Source organism: Panthera uncia, chromosome A2 (genome assembly GCF_023721935.1).
Source record: "Panthera uncia isolate 11264 chromosome A2, Puncia_PCG_1.0, whole genome shotgun sequence".
Taxonomy (NCBI): Eukaryota; Metazoa; Chordata; class Mammalia; order Carnivora; family Felidae; genus Panthera; species Panthera uncia.
This window is the reverse complement of record NC_064816.1, coordinates 519,003-534,425: the sequence shown is the minus strand read 5'-3', so window position 1 is coordinate 534,425 and position 15,423 is coordinate 519,003. Positions and strand designations below refer to the sequence as shown.

Here is a 15,423-nt window from a genome sequence, read left to right as displayed (position 1 = left end):
GAGCCCGTCCTGGACGTTTCACACAGTCGGACTCACACCCCGTGGGGCCTCTCGTGTCTGGTTGGCACCCTGAGCGTCGCGTGTTCAGGGTTCGTCCGCGGCGCGGGAGGGGGGGGGTTGCCTCGCCCCTGCTGGCGGCCGAGGGACGTGCGCGTGCGCGGTGGACCCGGTCATCTGTGCGCGTGCACGGGGGACGTGGTCATTTGTGGGCGTGCGGGTGGGGGTTGCGTGGACGTGAGTGTTCGTGTCTCTCGGGTGTGGACCCGGCAGCGGGGTCGCGGGGTCGTGTGGTGACCCTGGGGTCGACCTGACGAGGAACTGACCGCGGGCCTGTCTTCCAGACAGACCGCCCCGCTTCTCGTCCCCACCGCCAGCCGGGGTTCTGGTTCCTCCACTTCCGCTGACGCTTAGCCGTAGTCGGCTGAGTGGCGCGGTCCCGGCGGCCGGCCGGGAGGTGGTGTCTCACGGGTTTCGGTTTGCGTTTGCTCGTTGCCTGACGGTGCCGAGCGGCTCTCTGCCGGCTGGTCGCCCTTTGCGTTTCCCCTGCACACGCGGTGGGCCCAGCCAGGCCCGGCCCTCCCCTCCCGTTGTCGGGGTTCGGGCGTCTGCCTGCCGTGAGGTGCAGGCAGGACAGGGGCAGCCACGGTGGCCTTGTTGCGTCTGCAGCATTGGACCCCGCGGTCCCTCATTGTCCCTGACCAGGCCCGGGGCCCGGGGTCTCTCCCCAGCGAGAGCCCCTCGTGTGTCCATGCCCCCCCAGCCTATGCTGCGAGGCTCGCCTCACCAGCTTGCTCCTCTCAGCCAAGTGACGGCTACGTGGCACAAACACCCTACCGGGTGGGTTTTCTTTTCTTTTAAAAAAATTTTTAAGCTTATTTATTTTTGAGAGAGAGCACGAGCGCGCACGCACACACACGCATGCACACACACACACACACGCATGCACACCCCAGTGGGGGAGGGGCAGAGAGAGAGGGAGCCATGGAATCGGAAGCAGGCTCCTGCCTCCGAGCTGTCAGCACAGAGCCGGACGCGGGGCTCGAACCCACGAACCGGGAGATCATGACCTGAGCCGAAGTCGGACGCTTAACCGACTGAGCCACCCAGGCGCCCCCAAAGTGGGTTTTCTAAAAGCAACAGTTGTTTCCCGGGGAAGAGGACACCTGACCCCACAGGGTTCGCCAGGGCCTCACACCCCCTGCCTGCGAGCCCTGCCTGTGTCCCACCCTCTGTGCGGGGCCGAGGGGTGCAGGCGCAGGCCCGGAGAGGAAAGAATGGGGGTGTCGGGGGCAGCCATACCCCTTGGCAAAGTTCCAGGAGAAGGAGCACGGTGGGGGCCGGGGTCCCGAGGGGGCGCACCCACTCCAGGTGAGGCGGTAGCGTGAGCAAAGGCCGGGGGCTGGGGGGCGTGAGCCCAGGGAGGCAGCGGAGACGGCTGCCGGGTGCTTGGGGGCAGCTGGTGAAGGCCCCTGTCCAAGCCCGGGAGCTGCTGGGGAGACCGAGGCGGGCCGGCCGGGAGGGGCCCCCCGCGTTCCCCCGGCCCCCGGCGGCGGCGGCGGGGTGGGCGGTGGGGGGCGCCGGGGCGGCAGGGTGCGAGCCGGCGGGCGGGGGCCCGGCCCCGCCGAGAGGTCTGTGGCTAGATTCCGCCCAGTACAGGAATTCTCGCTCTGCCAGTAATCACCCTGACTTCCCAGGCGGCCATCATTTCCTGAAAGTCAGCCGCCTTAGGGGAAGTCGGCGCTGGCGGTGACTAAACCAACATGCAAATGCAGCCGGGCTGAGAGCGGCCGGGCGGCCGCGGTCCGGAGGGAGCCGCCCGCCGCCTTCCCGGGACCCGCCGCGGCCGCGCCATGTCCCAGCTGCGGCTCTGGCTGCACCTCGCGGCTCTCAACAAGGTAACCCTCCGCGCCGCCCGCGGGGCTCCGGGCGGGGAAGGCGGCCGCCCGCGTCCTCGGAGCGGGGCCGCGGGGCCTGGGGCGCGCAGGTGCGCGGCCGGCACCTTCCGGGCTGCGCCCTGCCGCCCCCGGGGCTCAGCGCCCGACCTCGACAGCGTCCGGGGTGCCCCGGGACGGAGCTGGCGGAGTGCCGTCCGCTCGGGCTCCGATTGGCCAGGTAGGAGCGCCCCGGCCCTCCGGCCCTCCTCCGGCCCCCCGGGGCTCCGGGAAGGGGTCCAGCCCCTCCCCGGGGCCCGCGTGACAGAGCCTGTCTCTGCAGGGCATTCCTGGGGTCTGAGTGTGTGCAGCAACCCCTCCTCGCCCCAGGGAAGGCCCAGAGCAGGTCTGGGGTGGGGGCCATCCTGTCCCCACCCGGCGGTCTGTGGCCAGAGCGGGGCCACTATTTGGCAGCTCCCCCGGGTCCCGCCAGGTCTTCGCCTGGTGCGGGGAACCCCAAAATGCTGCGAGACAGTAACCACAGCAGGTGACCCCCAAAACTGTCAGGATGAGCAGCTTGCTCCCGCCCCACTGACACAGCAGATGGGGCCAGGTGGGAGCCTGGGGTCTGAGGGGCAGGCGCTTTGCGGGGCGCCCACAGAGGGTTCGTTTGGATTTGGCTGGTCTTGGAGGTCTGCTTGGTGGCTGCTGGGCCTCAGGTCCCGACAGGGGGGCTGCTGGGTGAGCCGCCCCTGGGTGGGGTCAGCTCCTGCCCCATCCTGCCGCCAACTCCTTATAGGGAGTGGAGCTGGGAGGGACTCTTGGTGACCCGCTTTGAGGCCCTGCCTCCCTTTGGCCCAAGAATCAAGGTGACGGCTGCTGAGGGCAGCATCCCCACCGTTTTTTTGTTTTTGTTTTTGTTTTTTAAGAGAGGGTGAGTGAGGATGAGCAGGGGAGAGGGGGCAGAGGGAGAGAGAGTTCGGGAGCAGTCTCCACGCCCAGCTCTAAGCCCACTCACTCGCTCTGTGGGGATCCTGGGATCACAACCTGAGCCAAAATCAGGAGTCGCTGGCTCAGTTGACTGAGCCACCCAGGCGCCCCCATCCCCGCTCGTTAAATACCTTTTGTCTTGGAGCAGCGTGACCCGCACAGTCACTGAAGGTAGCGCGGTTCCCACGCCCCGGCCCCTGTTCACACCGCACCTCAGCGCGGTGCGTCTGTCGGTGGGACAGGCGGGCGCCCATACATCATTATCGACCAAAGATCCCTCGGCCTCCCGTGTCCTCGTTCTGTCCCACGACCCCATCGGGACACCGCGTGAATCGGGTTCTCACTCTCCTTAGGCCCCACTGGGCTGAGATGCTTTCTCCACCTCCTCTCCGGTGGATGCCCCGGGCAGGCGGTCAGGAGGAGGACTGGACAGGCTTCCCGCAGGATGTCCCCCCTGCCGGGTTCATCCCACGATGGCTCTGAGCGAAGTGTCTGGCTCATGCCGTCACACCTGGGGCCCCCGCTGCCCACGAGGTTCCTCACCCCCGACGTTGACCTTGGTCTCCGGCCGGGTGTGCCGGTCGGGCTCCACACGGTCCTTGTGGGCAGGGGTCGCCGTGTGCAGCCCATGCCGGGCTATGGTCCCCCTGAGCACCCACCTCATCGGGGCTCCTCCCCACCTGCCCATCCTACTGCTGGTGACCGTTTTCCCTTTAGGAAGCAGGGCCACCCCTCAGGGCCCCTCGGGGCTGCCAGCTTCATGGGTTCAGGTGCTGTTGTCACTCTGACCAGGCTTGGTTGGCGTCCTCTGGGAAGGCCACCCTCAGATGCGGTCCCAGAGAGATTTTAGCCAGGACACACAGCAACCCCCACCCCTACCCAGCCCCCACCCCAGGCAGCCTGCAGGGGTCCGTGCTCCATGCTGTTTCATAGGGAGCGGGCGGCCAGCTTCTGTGGCCCAGCCTCTCCTGGCGTTATCTGCCAGACTCGGGCTCGGTCACCTCTGACCCCAGCTGCCCCGGGATGGGGCAGAGTCCATAGGAGGTCCTGGTGGGCAGAGAGCAGTCCTCATAGCCAGGCCAGACCCCACGCTGCCACCTGAGTCCTCCCCCAACCCACAGATGGTTGCTGTGGCCTGTTGAGCTACTGGGCTCTCATGTGAGGGTGATGGGCGTCCCAAGTGTCCGGGTGTGCCTTTTCCCACTGTGAGCATGGTGTTCCCTGCTTCTGACCCAGCGCTGCGGACTTTTGCAGACCTTCCCTGGGCCACCACCTGCCTGAGCTGGTCTTGCCAGCCGCTGTCTGCCTCCTCGCCGGGACTTGCCCAGGCTGGCAGGTCCTACCGGGGTCCGCCTCCCATGGGTCTGGGCTTGGCACCGCTGAGGGGCGGGAGCGAGTGGCAGTCCCTCTGCCTTCCCATATGCTATCTGCCACCAGGGCGCCTCAGGGTGGCATCCAGTCAAGGCACACCAGCTGACATGGGCACGGGTGGTCTTTGCAGCACAGATCCTGAGTCCCAGCCTGGCTCTGGGACCAACCCCATCTGGTAGAGAGTCTCCCGCATTTAGTCTCCCTCAGGGGGGCCTGACCCCCTCCGTGCCCACCCCCTCCCGAGGGCACAATGGGCCGGAGCCTGCACGGTCCTGGGGCTGTGTGTGCTCTGGCATCGGAGCGAGCTGGACGTTATCACTTAGAGACACCCCCCCACCCAGGAATGGGGATCTGACGCCAACACAGATCAATGGGAGGGGAGCTCCAGAAACAGCCCTCACAGATGGAGTGGGGCAGGAGCACCAGCCGAGACCAGGGGCCTGTTCTCAGGGACCTGGGGGCTGCAAGGATGCCGCCTCCACCCCCAGAAGCCAGTTCAGCTGTGGTCTTGGAGGCCGAGCCAGCTGCATACAGGCGGGCTCCAGGCCCACGCATCCCCTTCATCCCCAGAGCCCAAGACGCCCGCTGGCCAGCCCTGCCTGTCTGCCTCGCCGTCCCCCCGTGCCTGTGCACTGGCATCCCACCCGGCTGGCCCTGGCCTTCCAGTGGCCCCGACAGCCCGAGACACGTAGACGGTACACAGGGCCTGGGGACTCCGTTGCTCCTACATGCGGCCTCATCCAACCCCACTGGCCTCTGCCCTGCTCACAAAATGCCCCCACTGACTGACCTGAGATGTCAGCGTGGTCTGGTCCTCTGTTGTGGAGGTCCGGCTGGAAGGGCCTCGTCTGGGCGGGGCTGTGGGACTCCCTCCCCATGAGGAGTCGGCTGAGGGCTGTGCCCCCACCCCCTGACCCGGGCCTGCAGGGCCTCAGGGATGGGGAAGGAGGCCTGCCCCTCCCCAGCTTCAGGCACCCCGGGGCCCTGTGTGCAAAACTGGATACCTACTGCCCCCTCCTGGTGGCTAGTGGTATGAACACCAGAACCCAGCAGGGCACCATGGGGGTCTCCGGCTGCGGCTGCGGGGCTCACTCCAGGCTGGCCCAGGAGCCCTTGGGGGCTGGTCTCCGAGTGTCCTTGGTATCCGGTGCAAACAGGGTATACACAGGTCCTCAGTGCCTGTGAACCAGGGGTGGGAGGGAGGGCGACGTGGGAACACCCCGCACCGCGTCCGATTTTCTTTAAATTTAGGTTTCCGAATTGTGTGTACCGTGTACAGCACGCCACCTCCTGGAAGGCGCGGGGCTCTGTGTTCTGACATCCGTGCGCTGGTGTCACATGTGCCCAGTGTCACCTAATTCCAGAACGTTCCATCTCCCCAAACGCGACCCCGTCCCCATCAGCCGTCGCCTCCACCCCTTCAGCCCCTCCCCCGTCCCCACGAGCCCCCTTCCCGTCCGTGGATGAGTCTGTCCTGGATGTTTCCCAGACGCGGACCCACACCCCGCGTGGCCTCTCGTGTCGGGTTCCCTGCCTGAGCGTCGTGTGTTCGGGGAATGCCCGCGGGGCGGGCGCCTGGCTCCTGCTGGCAGCAGGCGTGTGCACGGTGCGGCTGCCCCCAGCCCTGGCCGCGCCGGCCGCTTCTCATCCCGCCCGTCTCACAGGACTCCACGTACCTCGACGAGCTCTCCAACGCCTCCATCTTCTCCTCGTCCGTGGACTCCCTCTCAGACATCGCGGACACACCTGACTTCCTGCCGGCTGACAGCCTCAGCCAGGTGCCCACCATCTGGGATGTGAGCACTGGCCCCTCCGCCCAGGACAAGGTCAGCGCCCTCCGAGGGCCCCGTCCACAGGCCGGGGGCGGGTTCAGGTTGTTGTTCACAGACGGCAGTGAGGTCACAGGTCAGGCGTCCTCCTGTTTCCCGCACAGCCCGGAAAACGCACGGACTGGGGCGGGACCTTCTGTGGAAGGTCCTGTGGCGGTCAGGCACCAACCTCGCTGCCTCCCCTGGCTCGGCGCCCACACTCTGCCCTGCTGGGGACGCGGGCTTCCCCAGGAGGTGAGCAGCAAGCAGCTTCTAACACTGCTGCTTCTCACCCTGGCGCTTCTGCGCCCAGGACCTTGGGCAGTGGCTGGAGGCACCGGAGGGGGTGCCCCCGGCCGGCCTTCCGCAGGGGGTAGCGCGCTGGGTTGGCGTCTGTGAAGCTGCTTCCTCGGAACACGGGCGGGGGTGGGGAAGATGAGGCCGGGCAGGAGTCGCCAGAGGTGAGCAGGGTCTCCGCGTGCGCCAGGCCCGGACTCCACCTCCTTCCCAGGACCGGGGCAGCAGGCACATCGGTGAGGAAGACCGGGGCTAATGCCGGGCGTGGGGAGCCCTCGCCCATCCAGGCCTCTTAGGGCTGTCTGCTGGGAGAGAAGCCTCTAGCTTTCGGGGGCCAGAACCCTCATTCAGGGCTGACGGGCGGCATCGGAAACACGGATGGGGGCCACGCGTGTCCGAGGGGGAGCGGCCCCTTCCATCCAGAGCCAGCCGGGGGGAGCCCGGGGAGCCCTGCCAGGTGGTACACGGTAGTGGACACGATGCCCGCCCGGCCACTTTGACGTTCCTCAGGCAGCGTCCACGGCCCAGACGCAGAAGGGCCGGGCCTGGGAAGTCTGGGGCCCGGCATGGGGCCAGCAGAGGGGCGGGAAGTGCCCGAGGCATCCTGGCGCGGTCCCTGCCCTGGGCAGCCATGGTGGCGACCCCGGCCCCCTCCTGCGTCCGGGCCGAAGGCCCTCCGAGCAGCCCACTGCTCCCGGTGGAGAACGTGAGGCACGGTGGCTTGGAGCGGACGGCAGGACGCGCCAGCACCCACACCCCGCTGCTTGCCAGCCCGCCGGCCTGACTCAGCCTTCCAGGAACCCGGGCCAGGCTGTTTGTTTTTGTTCATTGAGAAGAAGGGGACTGGGGGTTGAGGAAAGGTTCCTGGCCTGCCGGCATCCTGCTCTCGTTACATTTTCTTCTTTGAAAACAGCGGGGGGTTGTAAAAATCAGGTGGGGTGTCGTGGGACCAAATGCCTTGGGGGCCCGTGCCATCCCGGAGACCGTAAAGGATACCCGAGCTCCGTGTGTGCTCAGGAATGGGCACCTGGCACTCACAGTCACTGGCCTTGGGGTGGTGGGAGTCCCAGGGGAGACGGGGTCTGGAAGGGATTTTTTCAGTTCTATCCCATTCCTCACCTGTCCTTAAGGTGGCCACGTGATTGTCATGTTTTTATTTTAATGGTAAGCATGTTTTGGAATTGCACAGACCCTGGTCTGGACCGTGCTGTGTCCTCACTGTGTGTCCTGGGGGCCGAGAAGTCACCCCACCCAGGCTCTTTGTGACTGTTCAGACATGGGCGTAACTACTCCCTGAGGGTGGGCAGGTCAAGGGCCAGGTGCGACATGGCCCTAGAGCATTTGGGTCTCCCGTCCTGGCCCATCTGTGGGCTCTGAATTTGTAGGCTGGGTCTGCCCAGAGCTGAATTTGCTCTGAATCTGTGGGCTGAATTCTTTTTTTTTTAAGTTTATTTATTTTCGAGAGGGAGAGAGCGCGAGTGGGGTTGGGGGAGGGGCAGAGAGGAGGAGAGAGAATCCCAAGCAGACTCTGAGCTCTCAGCCAGATCCTCATGCGGCGCTGGCACTCATGAAATGCGACCGTGACCTGAGCCGAAATCGAGAGTCTGTGCTTAACTGACCGAGCCACCCAGGCTCCCCGGACACCACATGAGTCCTAATCCCAGGTGGGCTTCATGCCCCCATGGCTGATGGACCCCCACCCAGGCACCAGCTTTGCCTATCAGGTTCTTGGTTCCCTTGGATCAGACTCAGGTGCTCAGTCTCTGCCGGGTGTGACTGCGGTTGGGGACGTGGGACGTGTCCTTGCTCTGTTTGATGGGAATTCTAGCCTGTTGCTCAAACGAACCAGCTGGCGGGCAGCAGGGAGGGGGCAGGAAGACCACGTGGTACCCCCCCGCCGGAGGCCGGGTCAGGGGGCTCGGGGAGGCGCTTCCCCCCCACACGTCTTGTCTGCAGGCTCATGTCCACTGTCCCCTCCAGCTGCTCCTGCCCCGTGGGCCGTGGACGGGCGTCGAGGACCCCGTGTCCTCTCTCTCCAGCACCCCGCTCCTCGTCAGCTACCAGGTGAGCCAGGCCTTCTCCCCCGCCCTGCCCACCTCTTGTAGGGACTAGAACACTCAGAGGCAGCCTTTCGGAAGCAAGATCTGCCCGTTTTACAGATGGGGAAATGGGCCCTTGGGAGGCAGCACACTGGGGGCGGGTGGGCCACTCCCCACCCCTCTTGTTCGCTGGCCTGGCTGCCCCTTGGGGGAAGGCCGGCCGTGCTGGGCAGGACAGGGCCATCCAGCCCTGACCACAGCTCCTGCACCGACCTTCAGTCTCAAAGTCAGCCTGAGGAGGAGGAGGAGGCAGAGGAGGAGGAGGGGGACGAGCTGGGCCACGCAGAGACCTACGCCGACTACGTGCCCTCCAAATGTGAGTGTTCTGCCCTGCGAAACCCCAGCAGGGGCGGGGGGTGCTGGCTGCTCCAGGTTTCTGGAGGGGCTTGGGAGCTGTGGGCTGGCCTTGGGGCCACTTCTATAATCCCTGCTCGGCACAGCGCCTGAGACAGCACAGAGCGTACCGTGAAAAGCCCACTTCCTCCCCGCTTAGGATTGTACGGATCTGTCCCGCACCCCTTTGTGTGAAGCACGGATAGGTCCCCCCCCCCCCCCCCCGCAGCCAACCCTGAGACTCCGACCACGCCCCTGACCTGTCCCTGGCCACACTCCTGACTTGCCCCCGGCCCTGCCTCCGCAGCCAAGATCGGGAAGCAGCACCCTGACCGCGTGGTGGAGACTAGCACGCTGTCCAGTGTCCCACCGCCAGACATCACCTACACCCTTGCCCTGCCCGCCTCGGACAGCGGGGCCCTGTCTGCCCTGCAGCTGGAGGCCATCACCTACGCCTGCCAGGTAACCTCGGTCTCCCACCCAGCCCACGTCCCGCGTGGGGACCTCCTGCCAGGCCCTGACCGCCGTCCCTCGGCCCGCAGCAACACGAGGTCCTGCTCCCCAGCGGACAGCGGGCCGGCTTCCTCATTGGCGACGGTGCGGGCGTCGGCAAGGGGCGCACGGTGGCTGGCATCATCCTGGAGAATTTCCTGCGGGGCCGGAAGAAGTCACTGTGGTGAGTGTGCCCTCGCACCCCGCGCACGTGGGCAGGGAGGGGAGGGGGCGCCATGGCACCCACCGGCCCTCACCCCTAGGTTCAGCGTCTCCAACGATCTCAAGTATGACGCGGAGCGCGACCTTCGGGACATCGACGCCCCCGGCATCGCGGTGCACGCGCTGAGCAAGGTGGGTGGGGTGGCCCCCTCCTCTGGCGGGGTCCCGGAGTGAGCCCGGCTGCACCCCCACGCCCGCCTCTCTCCCCCAGATCAAGTACGGCGACAACACTACCTCAGAGGGCGTCCTCTTTGCCACCTACTCCGCCCTGATCGGGGAGAGCCAGGCCGGCGGGCAGCACCGCACGCGCATCCGCCAGATCTTGGAGTGGTGCGGGGAGGCCTTCGACGGAGTCGTATCCTGAACCAGAGGGGGCGGGGCGGGGGCGGGGCGGGGGCGGGGCGGGGGCGGGGCTGCGCAGTACGGGGACCTCCCTCCCCTCCTCCCGTCCCGGATGCCAGCGCGCCGCCCGCTGGAAGGCATTCCCGGCAGGACGCTCGCCCTCAGGGCCCGCCCTTGTCCTCTTGCGGTCTGGCTCGGCGGCGGCGGCGTCCCGGCTCCGGCGAGCTGGACCGCGACCACAGGCGCGGGGGCGCCGAGGGGCCCCAGGGCGGGAAGGTGCCTGTAGCCAAGGAATGGGGCAGAGGGCGCTTCCTTCCTCTGCCCCCCTCCTCCTCTCCCTCCCCTCCCTCTCCTCCCTCCTCTAAATCCTCCCCCTCCTCCTCCCTCCTCTAAATCCTCCCCTTCCTTCTCCCTCCTCCTCTTCCCCTCCTCCCTCTCCTCCCTCCACCCCTCCTCTTCACCCTTCCCCTCCTCTTTCCTCCTTTGCCTTCCCCCTTCTCTTCCTCTCCTCCCTCTTTTTCCTTCATCTTCGGCCTCCCCCTCCTTCTTCCTCTGCCTCCCCCTTCTCTTCCTGCCTCCTCCTCCTCCCCCCTCCCTCCTCCTCTTCTCTTCTCTCTCCCCACTCTTCCTCTCACTCCCCCCTCCCCCCTCCCCCCTCCCTCTCTTCCTCACCCTCTCCCTCCTGGTCAGTTGTGGGCTCCATGCAGGTGGGCAGGCCAGGCTGGGCCAGCTGGAGGACAGCTGGGCCAAAAGCCAGGCTGCTGGGGGTCAGGAGCTCTGCTGACCGGTTGGTCAGTTGGGGGGTATCCGTACCAGTACTGGCTCTAGATCCTTCCCGACTTGGCAGGAGCTTCATGGATCGGAGGAGTTTCTACCTTTCTCTTCTCCCTTGGAATTTAGAAAGCTTGGTTTTGTGCGTCTCCCAAACTAGAGAAAAGCGACGGGGGGACCAGTACAGGCAAGAGCAGGACAGTCTGCTGTGGGTCGTGTGTGAGCCGTTGAATCACACACGTCAGGCACCAGCACACGCCCCTGTCTCCCCTGCTGAGGTGCCGGGCGGGGGCCACGGTTTTTCCAGGATTTCTGCACTGGCGCCTGTGGAGGGTCCCCTGAGCCCACCCCACCCCCTCCCCCGCCAGGGAGTCTGCCCCGTGGTGCGCACAGCGGGCTCGGCACTCCTCACGGTGCTGGGGGGGGGGGGGGGGCCGGCCTGGCCCCCACCGAAGGGCGCTCATCTTCCTGTGCACTGTCCCCAGGGCTGTCCCCGTCCTCCCCGCCTGAGCCTGGGTATGTCTGCACATCATGTACTGTGCCGCCCTGTCCCCGGGGCCTGGAGGCAGCTTCCGGCCTCTCTCTCTGGGTCATAAACAACCCTGAGTGACTGGGCCCGGCCAGGGTGCCCCATCACCCCCTCTCCCCCTTCTCACTTTCCTTGGGCCCCTTCCCAGAAGTGGGGTGACCGGCCCCAGGGCCGCCCGGCACTCTCCAAAAGTCCTCCTCTCTCCTGGTCCCGGTCACAGATAGGAAGAGGGACACCGGCCCGTGTGTCCTTCCCACTTAGCTGGGCAAGCTCCCGGGTTTACCGCCGTCAGATGCCAGCTGTCCTATGGAGCAAGTCTCTTGTGCCGAACCGGCACCGGCACCAGAGGGCGCTGTGCTTGCCGTGCGACAGCTCGCACAGCCTGGGGCGAAGACCCCACACAGCCTGGGGCAAATGACGGCCGGCCCACCTGGAGGCTGTGCACTCACCGCCACCTCCTGTTTCCCAGTGTCGCTCCCGCAGAGCCGCGTAAAGCGGGCTTCACGTGAGGCGTGTACGTGCCCGCGCGCGTGTGTGAGGAGAAGCGTGTCTTGTGTTTAGAACACCTCGGTGGCGCGCGTCCTCGCCTGTAACTGGTTCCCTCCCTCTTAAAATACAAAGACCTTCCCCGGTGCTCCGCTTTGTCGAGCGTCTCCAGGATCTGTGAGAAGTTACGCAGAGACCCCGCCCCCCCCCAGGGGACCCGTCACAGCTGGGATGCCTGCCTGCTCCCAGCCCAGCCCTCTTCCTCAGAGACCCCCGTTTCGCCGTGCCCCTTGGCACGAGTGTCTGTGTGTGTCTGCGCCACCTACCCGGCACGCGTCCTCAGCAGTCGAGAGGGGGCCCTGAGGCTGTTTCCCACTGCCCTGGCGGTGACATTCCCAGGCTCCCACCCCGAGGCTGCATACCCCCCAGGCACCTTGCCGAGCTCTCCTTCAGAACGGGGTGGCCTGGGGCATCCGGCCAGGGTCCCCGGGGCTGTCTGTCTCCCAGAACAGTCCTTGACCCCTGCCCGCACCAGATCGTGTTTGACGAGTGTCACAAAGCCAAGAATGCCAGCTCCACGAAGATGGGCAAGGCTGTCCTGGATCTGCAGAACAAGCTGCCCCTGGCCAGGGTGGTCTACGCCAGCGCCACAGGTGGGGGGGGGGGCGGGGGGGGGGGGGGGGGGGCGCCCCGGGGGGCCTTGGGAGCACCTGGTCCAGAGGCAGGGCTTCTCTCCCCAGGCAGATGCCAGACCCGTTCGGGGCTCCCTCTGCCATCTGCCTCCACCCGCTCGGCACCCCTGGCTGTGAGCCTCCCGGCCCCTGTTCCTGGGCCTCCATTCGAGTCATTCCCGGGTGTTCAAGGCCCCTGACCTTGCCGGCTCCCCCAACCCAGGTGCCTCTGAGCCCCGGAACATGATCTACATGAGCCGCCTGGGCATCTGGGGGGACGGCACGCCCTTCCGAACCTTCGAGGAGTTTCTGCATGCCATCGAGAAGAGGTGGGTGCCCTTCCCTGCCCGAGACTGGGGCTGGCGAGGGCCCCACAGAGGGCGCTGCTTCTCACGCCCCAGGGCCCAGTGTCAGGGGCGTTTGCTGTACACCCTGGCCTGTGCTCGTCCAGCCACCAGAGGGACCCAAAACTCACTCTTCCGCCTCCTGCTGCCCATCATCACTCCAGGAGAAGGAGCCCCCCTCACTCCTGCTTTTCTTGCACCGCCCCCCACACCTCTCGGGCCCAGGCAGATGGGAGCACAGGGCCTTTGCGTGTGCTGCCTCCTCCGCTCTCTGTGTGCTTGGCCCTTCCTCACCCTCCAGGGCTCAGCTCCTGGTATCAGCCCCCCGCCGAGTCACCCTTGTTCCGTGGGACCCAGCATGTGGTCAGGTGGCCCTGTCCTTGTCTGCAGGGGCGTGGGCGCCATGGAGATCGTGGCCATGGACATGAAAGTCAGCGGCATGTACATCGCACGCCAGCTCAGCTTCTCCGGCGTCACCTTCCGCATCGAGGAGATCCCGCTGGCCCCAGCCTTCGAGCGCGTCTACAACCGCGCGGCCCTGCTGGTAAGCAGGGTGGCCGGGCTCTGTGACCACACGGACACGAGTGTGTGTGTCCCTTGGGAATTATGCTCCCGTCCGTTCAGCATCTGTCCTCGCGGGTGCCACGGGGAGTTGGCCCGTCGAGACTCACTCCTGCCGCCAGTTCTCCTGTGACCGTAATGACGGGGCCTCGTTGTTCCCGGAGCTCGCGGCCGCTGTCGGCGTCCACATTTCCGTGCCTGTGCGTGGCCCCATCTTCGTTGGCATTTCTGTGTCGTGGACGGGCTCCTCTGTTCTCACGGTCCCATCTCGCCCACACGGGACAAGCCCTGGGCGTCAGGCCTGACGGTGTTGATTTGAACTACAGTTCAAACCCAGTTTGGGCCGTCTGCCCCATCCGCCAGCACTGCTGACACGGGGTGGGGGTGGGGGGTCGTTCTCTCTGGGGCGTCCCGGGCACTGGGGGAGGGGGAGCAGCATCCCCGGCCCCGCCCACTCGATGGGGCCCCCAGTCGTGACGGCCACAGTTGTCGCCAGGCACGGTCCTGGGTGAGACGCTCCGGTCTGAAGGGTCAAGAGCCACGTGGCTGCTGGCAGAAGGCGGTCACTGCAGGTGTCCCCACCCCTTAGCAGAAGCAGCGTCTCCTCGCCTCCCGCGCCGAGTCTGCTGTTCCCACCGTGGCCTCGCCAGAATCGCACGTTTTGGTTTTCTCACATTTCTTAGCGTTTGGTACCAGCAGCGCCTCTGTGTTGCTCTGCTTACCACCCCCTCGCCCCCCACGACGAATCCCAGCCGGGATGGGAGCCGGGTGGCGGGGAGCGGCTGGGCCGCAGCAGCTGAGCTGGGCGTGTCCTTGCAGTGGGCCGAGGCCCTGGGCGTGTTCCAGCAGGCCGCCGACTGGATCGGCCTGGAGTCCCGCAAGTCCCTGTGGGGCCAGTTCTGGTCGGCCCACCAGCGCTTCTTCAAGTATCTCTGTGTGGCCGCCAAAGTGCACCGGCTGGTGGAGCTGGCCCGGGAGGAGCTGGCCCGGGACAAGGTGAGCCGGCAGGCACAGCGCCCAGGTGGGCGGGGCCGGCGAGGCGCTCTTCCCTGGTCGCCTCGAGAGCCAGGCAGGGCTTGGGGCTTTGCGGTCACACCAGGAGCCCTGCGCTCTTGTGTGGCTGGGCCGAGTCTGTGAGGACAGAGTGTGGCCTGGAAGGTTCCAGTCCTGCCTGACCCAGCCCCCCTGAAGCAGGTGACAGGCGTGGCCTGGCCCCCGGTTTTCCACATCCAGGCAGGGCTGGCAGGAGCCAGGGCAGAGGGTAGTGAGAGGGTCCGGGAGGGCTGAGGCTGTGTGGAGTCTCAGGGTAGACTCAGGTGTGTTGGGGGCCTGGCAGCCAGCAGGACACCAGGGGCGGAAAGAGAAAGGAACTGAGGCCAACTTGGTTTCTGACGACCAGGGGCTTCCCTGTGGGCCCCTCTGGGGCCACGCTCCTGGGCTGGCCAGTGGGAGTCTCAGAGCCCAGCTCACCCCCGACCTCCCCCCACTCCCCCAAGTGTGTGGTCATCGGGCTGCAGTCCACGGGTGAGGCTCGGACCCGGGAGGTGCTGGACCAGAAGGACGGGCAGCTCGATTGCTTTGTCTCCGCCGCTGAGTGAGTGATGCTCGAAGCCCCCAGGGTGGGTGGGGACAGTCTCCCCCCCCACCTTGCGCCCCCACCCTCCGTTCTCCCTACGTGGCAGCCAGTGCCCTGTGACCCCAGCCGTGAGAACCCAGGTGTGCATCTGCTCAGACACTGCCCCAGCCCTCAGGGACGACAGGCCGGGACGATGAGCCACGGGTGACCCCAAGGCTCAGAGGGTGCCAGCAAAGGGACCTGGGATTTCGGAACAAGGCTCCCAGGTGCCCATCCCCCACATGGCTGCAGCACTGTTTCAAGGACCGCGCAGGTTTTGGGAACTAGCCTTTGGGGATCCTAAAGCTGCAGGCCTCTCTTCCCAGGGCTGGAAGGCCTCCTGGGCCCAGGGCCTCTCAGAGGTGGTTAGTCTGTGTGCACAGAGCTCTTGATGGCTGGAGGAGGGAGCCCCACTCAGGGCCCCACCCCACGCCCAGGCCCTCACAGTGAAACTGTGGCCCTGGGCCTACCCTCACCCTGCACCCCTGCAGTCTCCACACCCCCCCCCCCCCCCCCCCCCCCCCCCCAGTCCTCACACCCTCCCTCCCTGCCCGCCTTCTCCAAACCCCAGGCACCCTCCCCAGAGCTACTCCAGGTGCGATTTCTCTTGTACCGGGAATA

General features: G+C 66.5%; 1 protein-coding gene across 5 annotated transcripts in view; it reads left to right on the top strand.

Annotated features, from left to right (window-relative positions):
* SBNO2 (strawberry notch homolog 2) overlaps positions 1–15,423 on the top strand; it is a 48,992-nt gene that overhangs the window by 25,829 nt on the left and 7,740 nt on the right. For 4 of the 5 annotated variants that reach the window (XM_049639453.1, XM_049639451.1, XM_049639452.1 and 1 more), the window contains exons 5-16: positions 5,897–6,058; positions 8,318–8,401; positions 8,656–8,752; positions 9,077–9,231; positions 9,312–9,445; positions 9,525–9,615; positions 9,695–9,838; positions 12,147–12,264; positions 12,506–12,611; positions 13,017–13,170; positions 14,007–14,183; positions 14,684–14,781. In XM_049639453.1, coding sequence (XP_049495410.1) covers positions 5,897–6,058; positions 8,318–8,401; positions 8,656–8,752; positions 9,077–9,231; positions 9,312–9,445; positions 9,525–9,615; positions 9,695–9,838; positions 12,147–12,264; positions 12,506–12,611; positions 13,017–13,170; positions 14,007–14,183; positions 14,684–14,781 — 1,520 coding nt within the window. Of the gene's footprint in view, positions 1–1,614; positions 1,896–5,896; positions 6,059–8,317; positions 8,402–8,655; positions 8,753–9,076; positions 9,232–9,311; positions 9,446–9,524; positions 9,616–9,694; positions 9,839–12,146; positions 12,265–12,505; positions 12,612–13,016; positions 13,171–14,006; positions 14,184–14,683; positions 14,782–15,423 lie in introns of those variants that run through there. The other variant, XM_049639456.1, reaches the window with a different exon arrangement.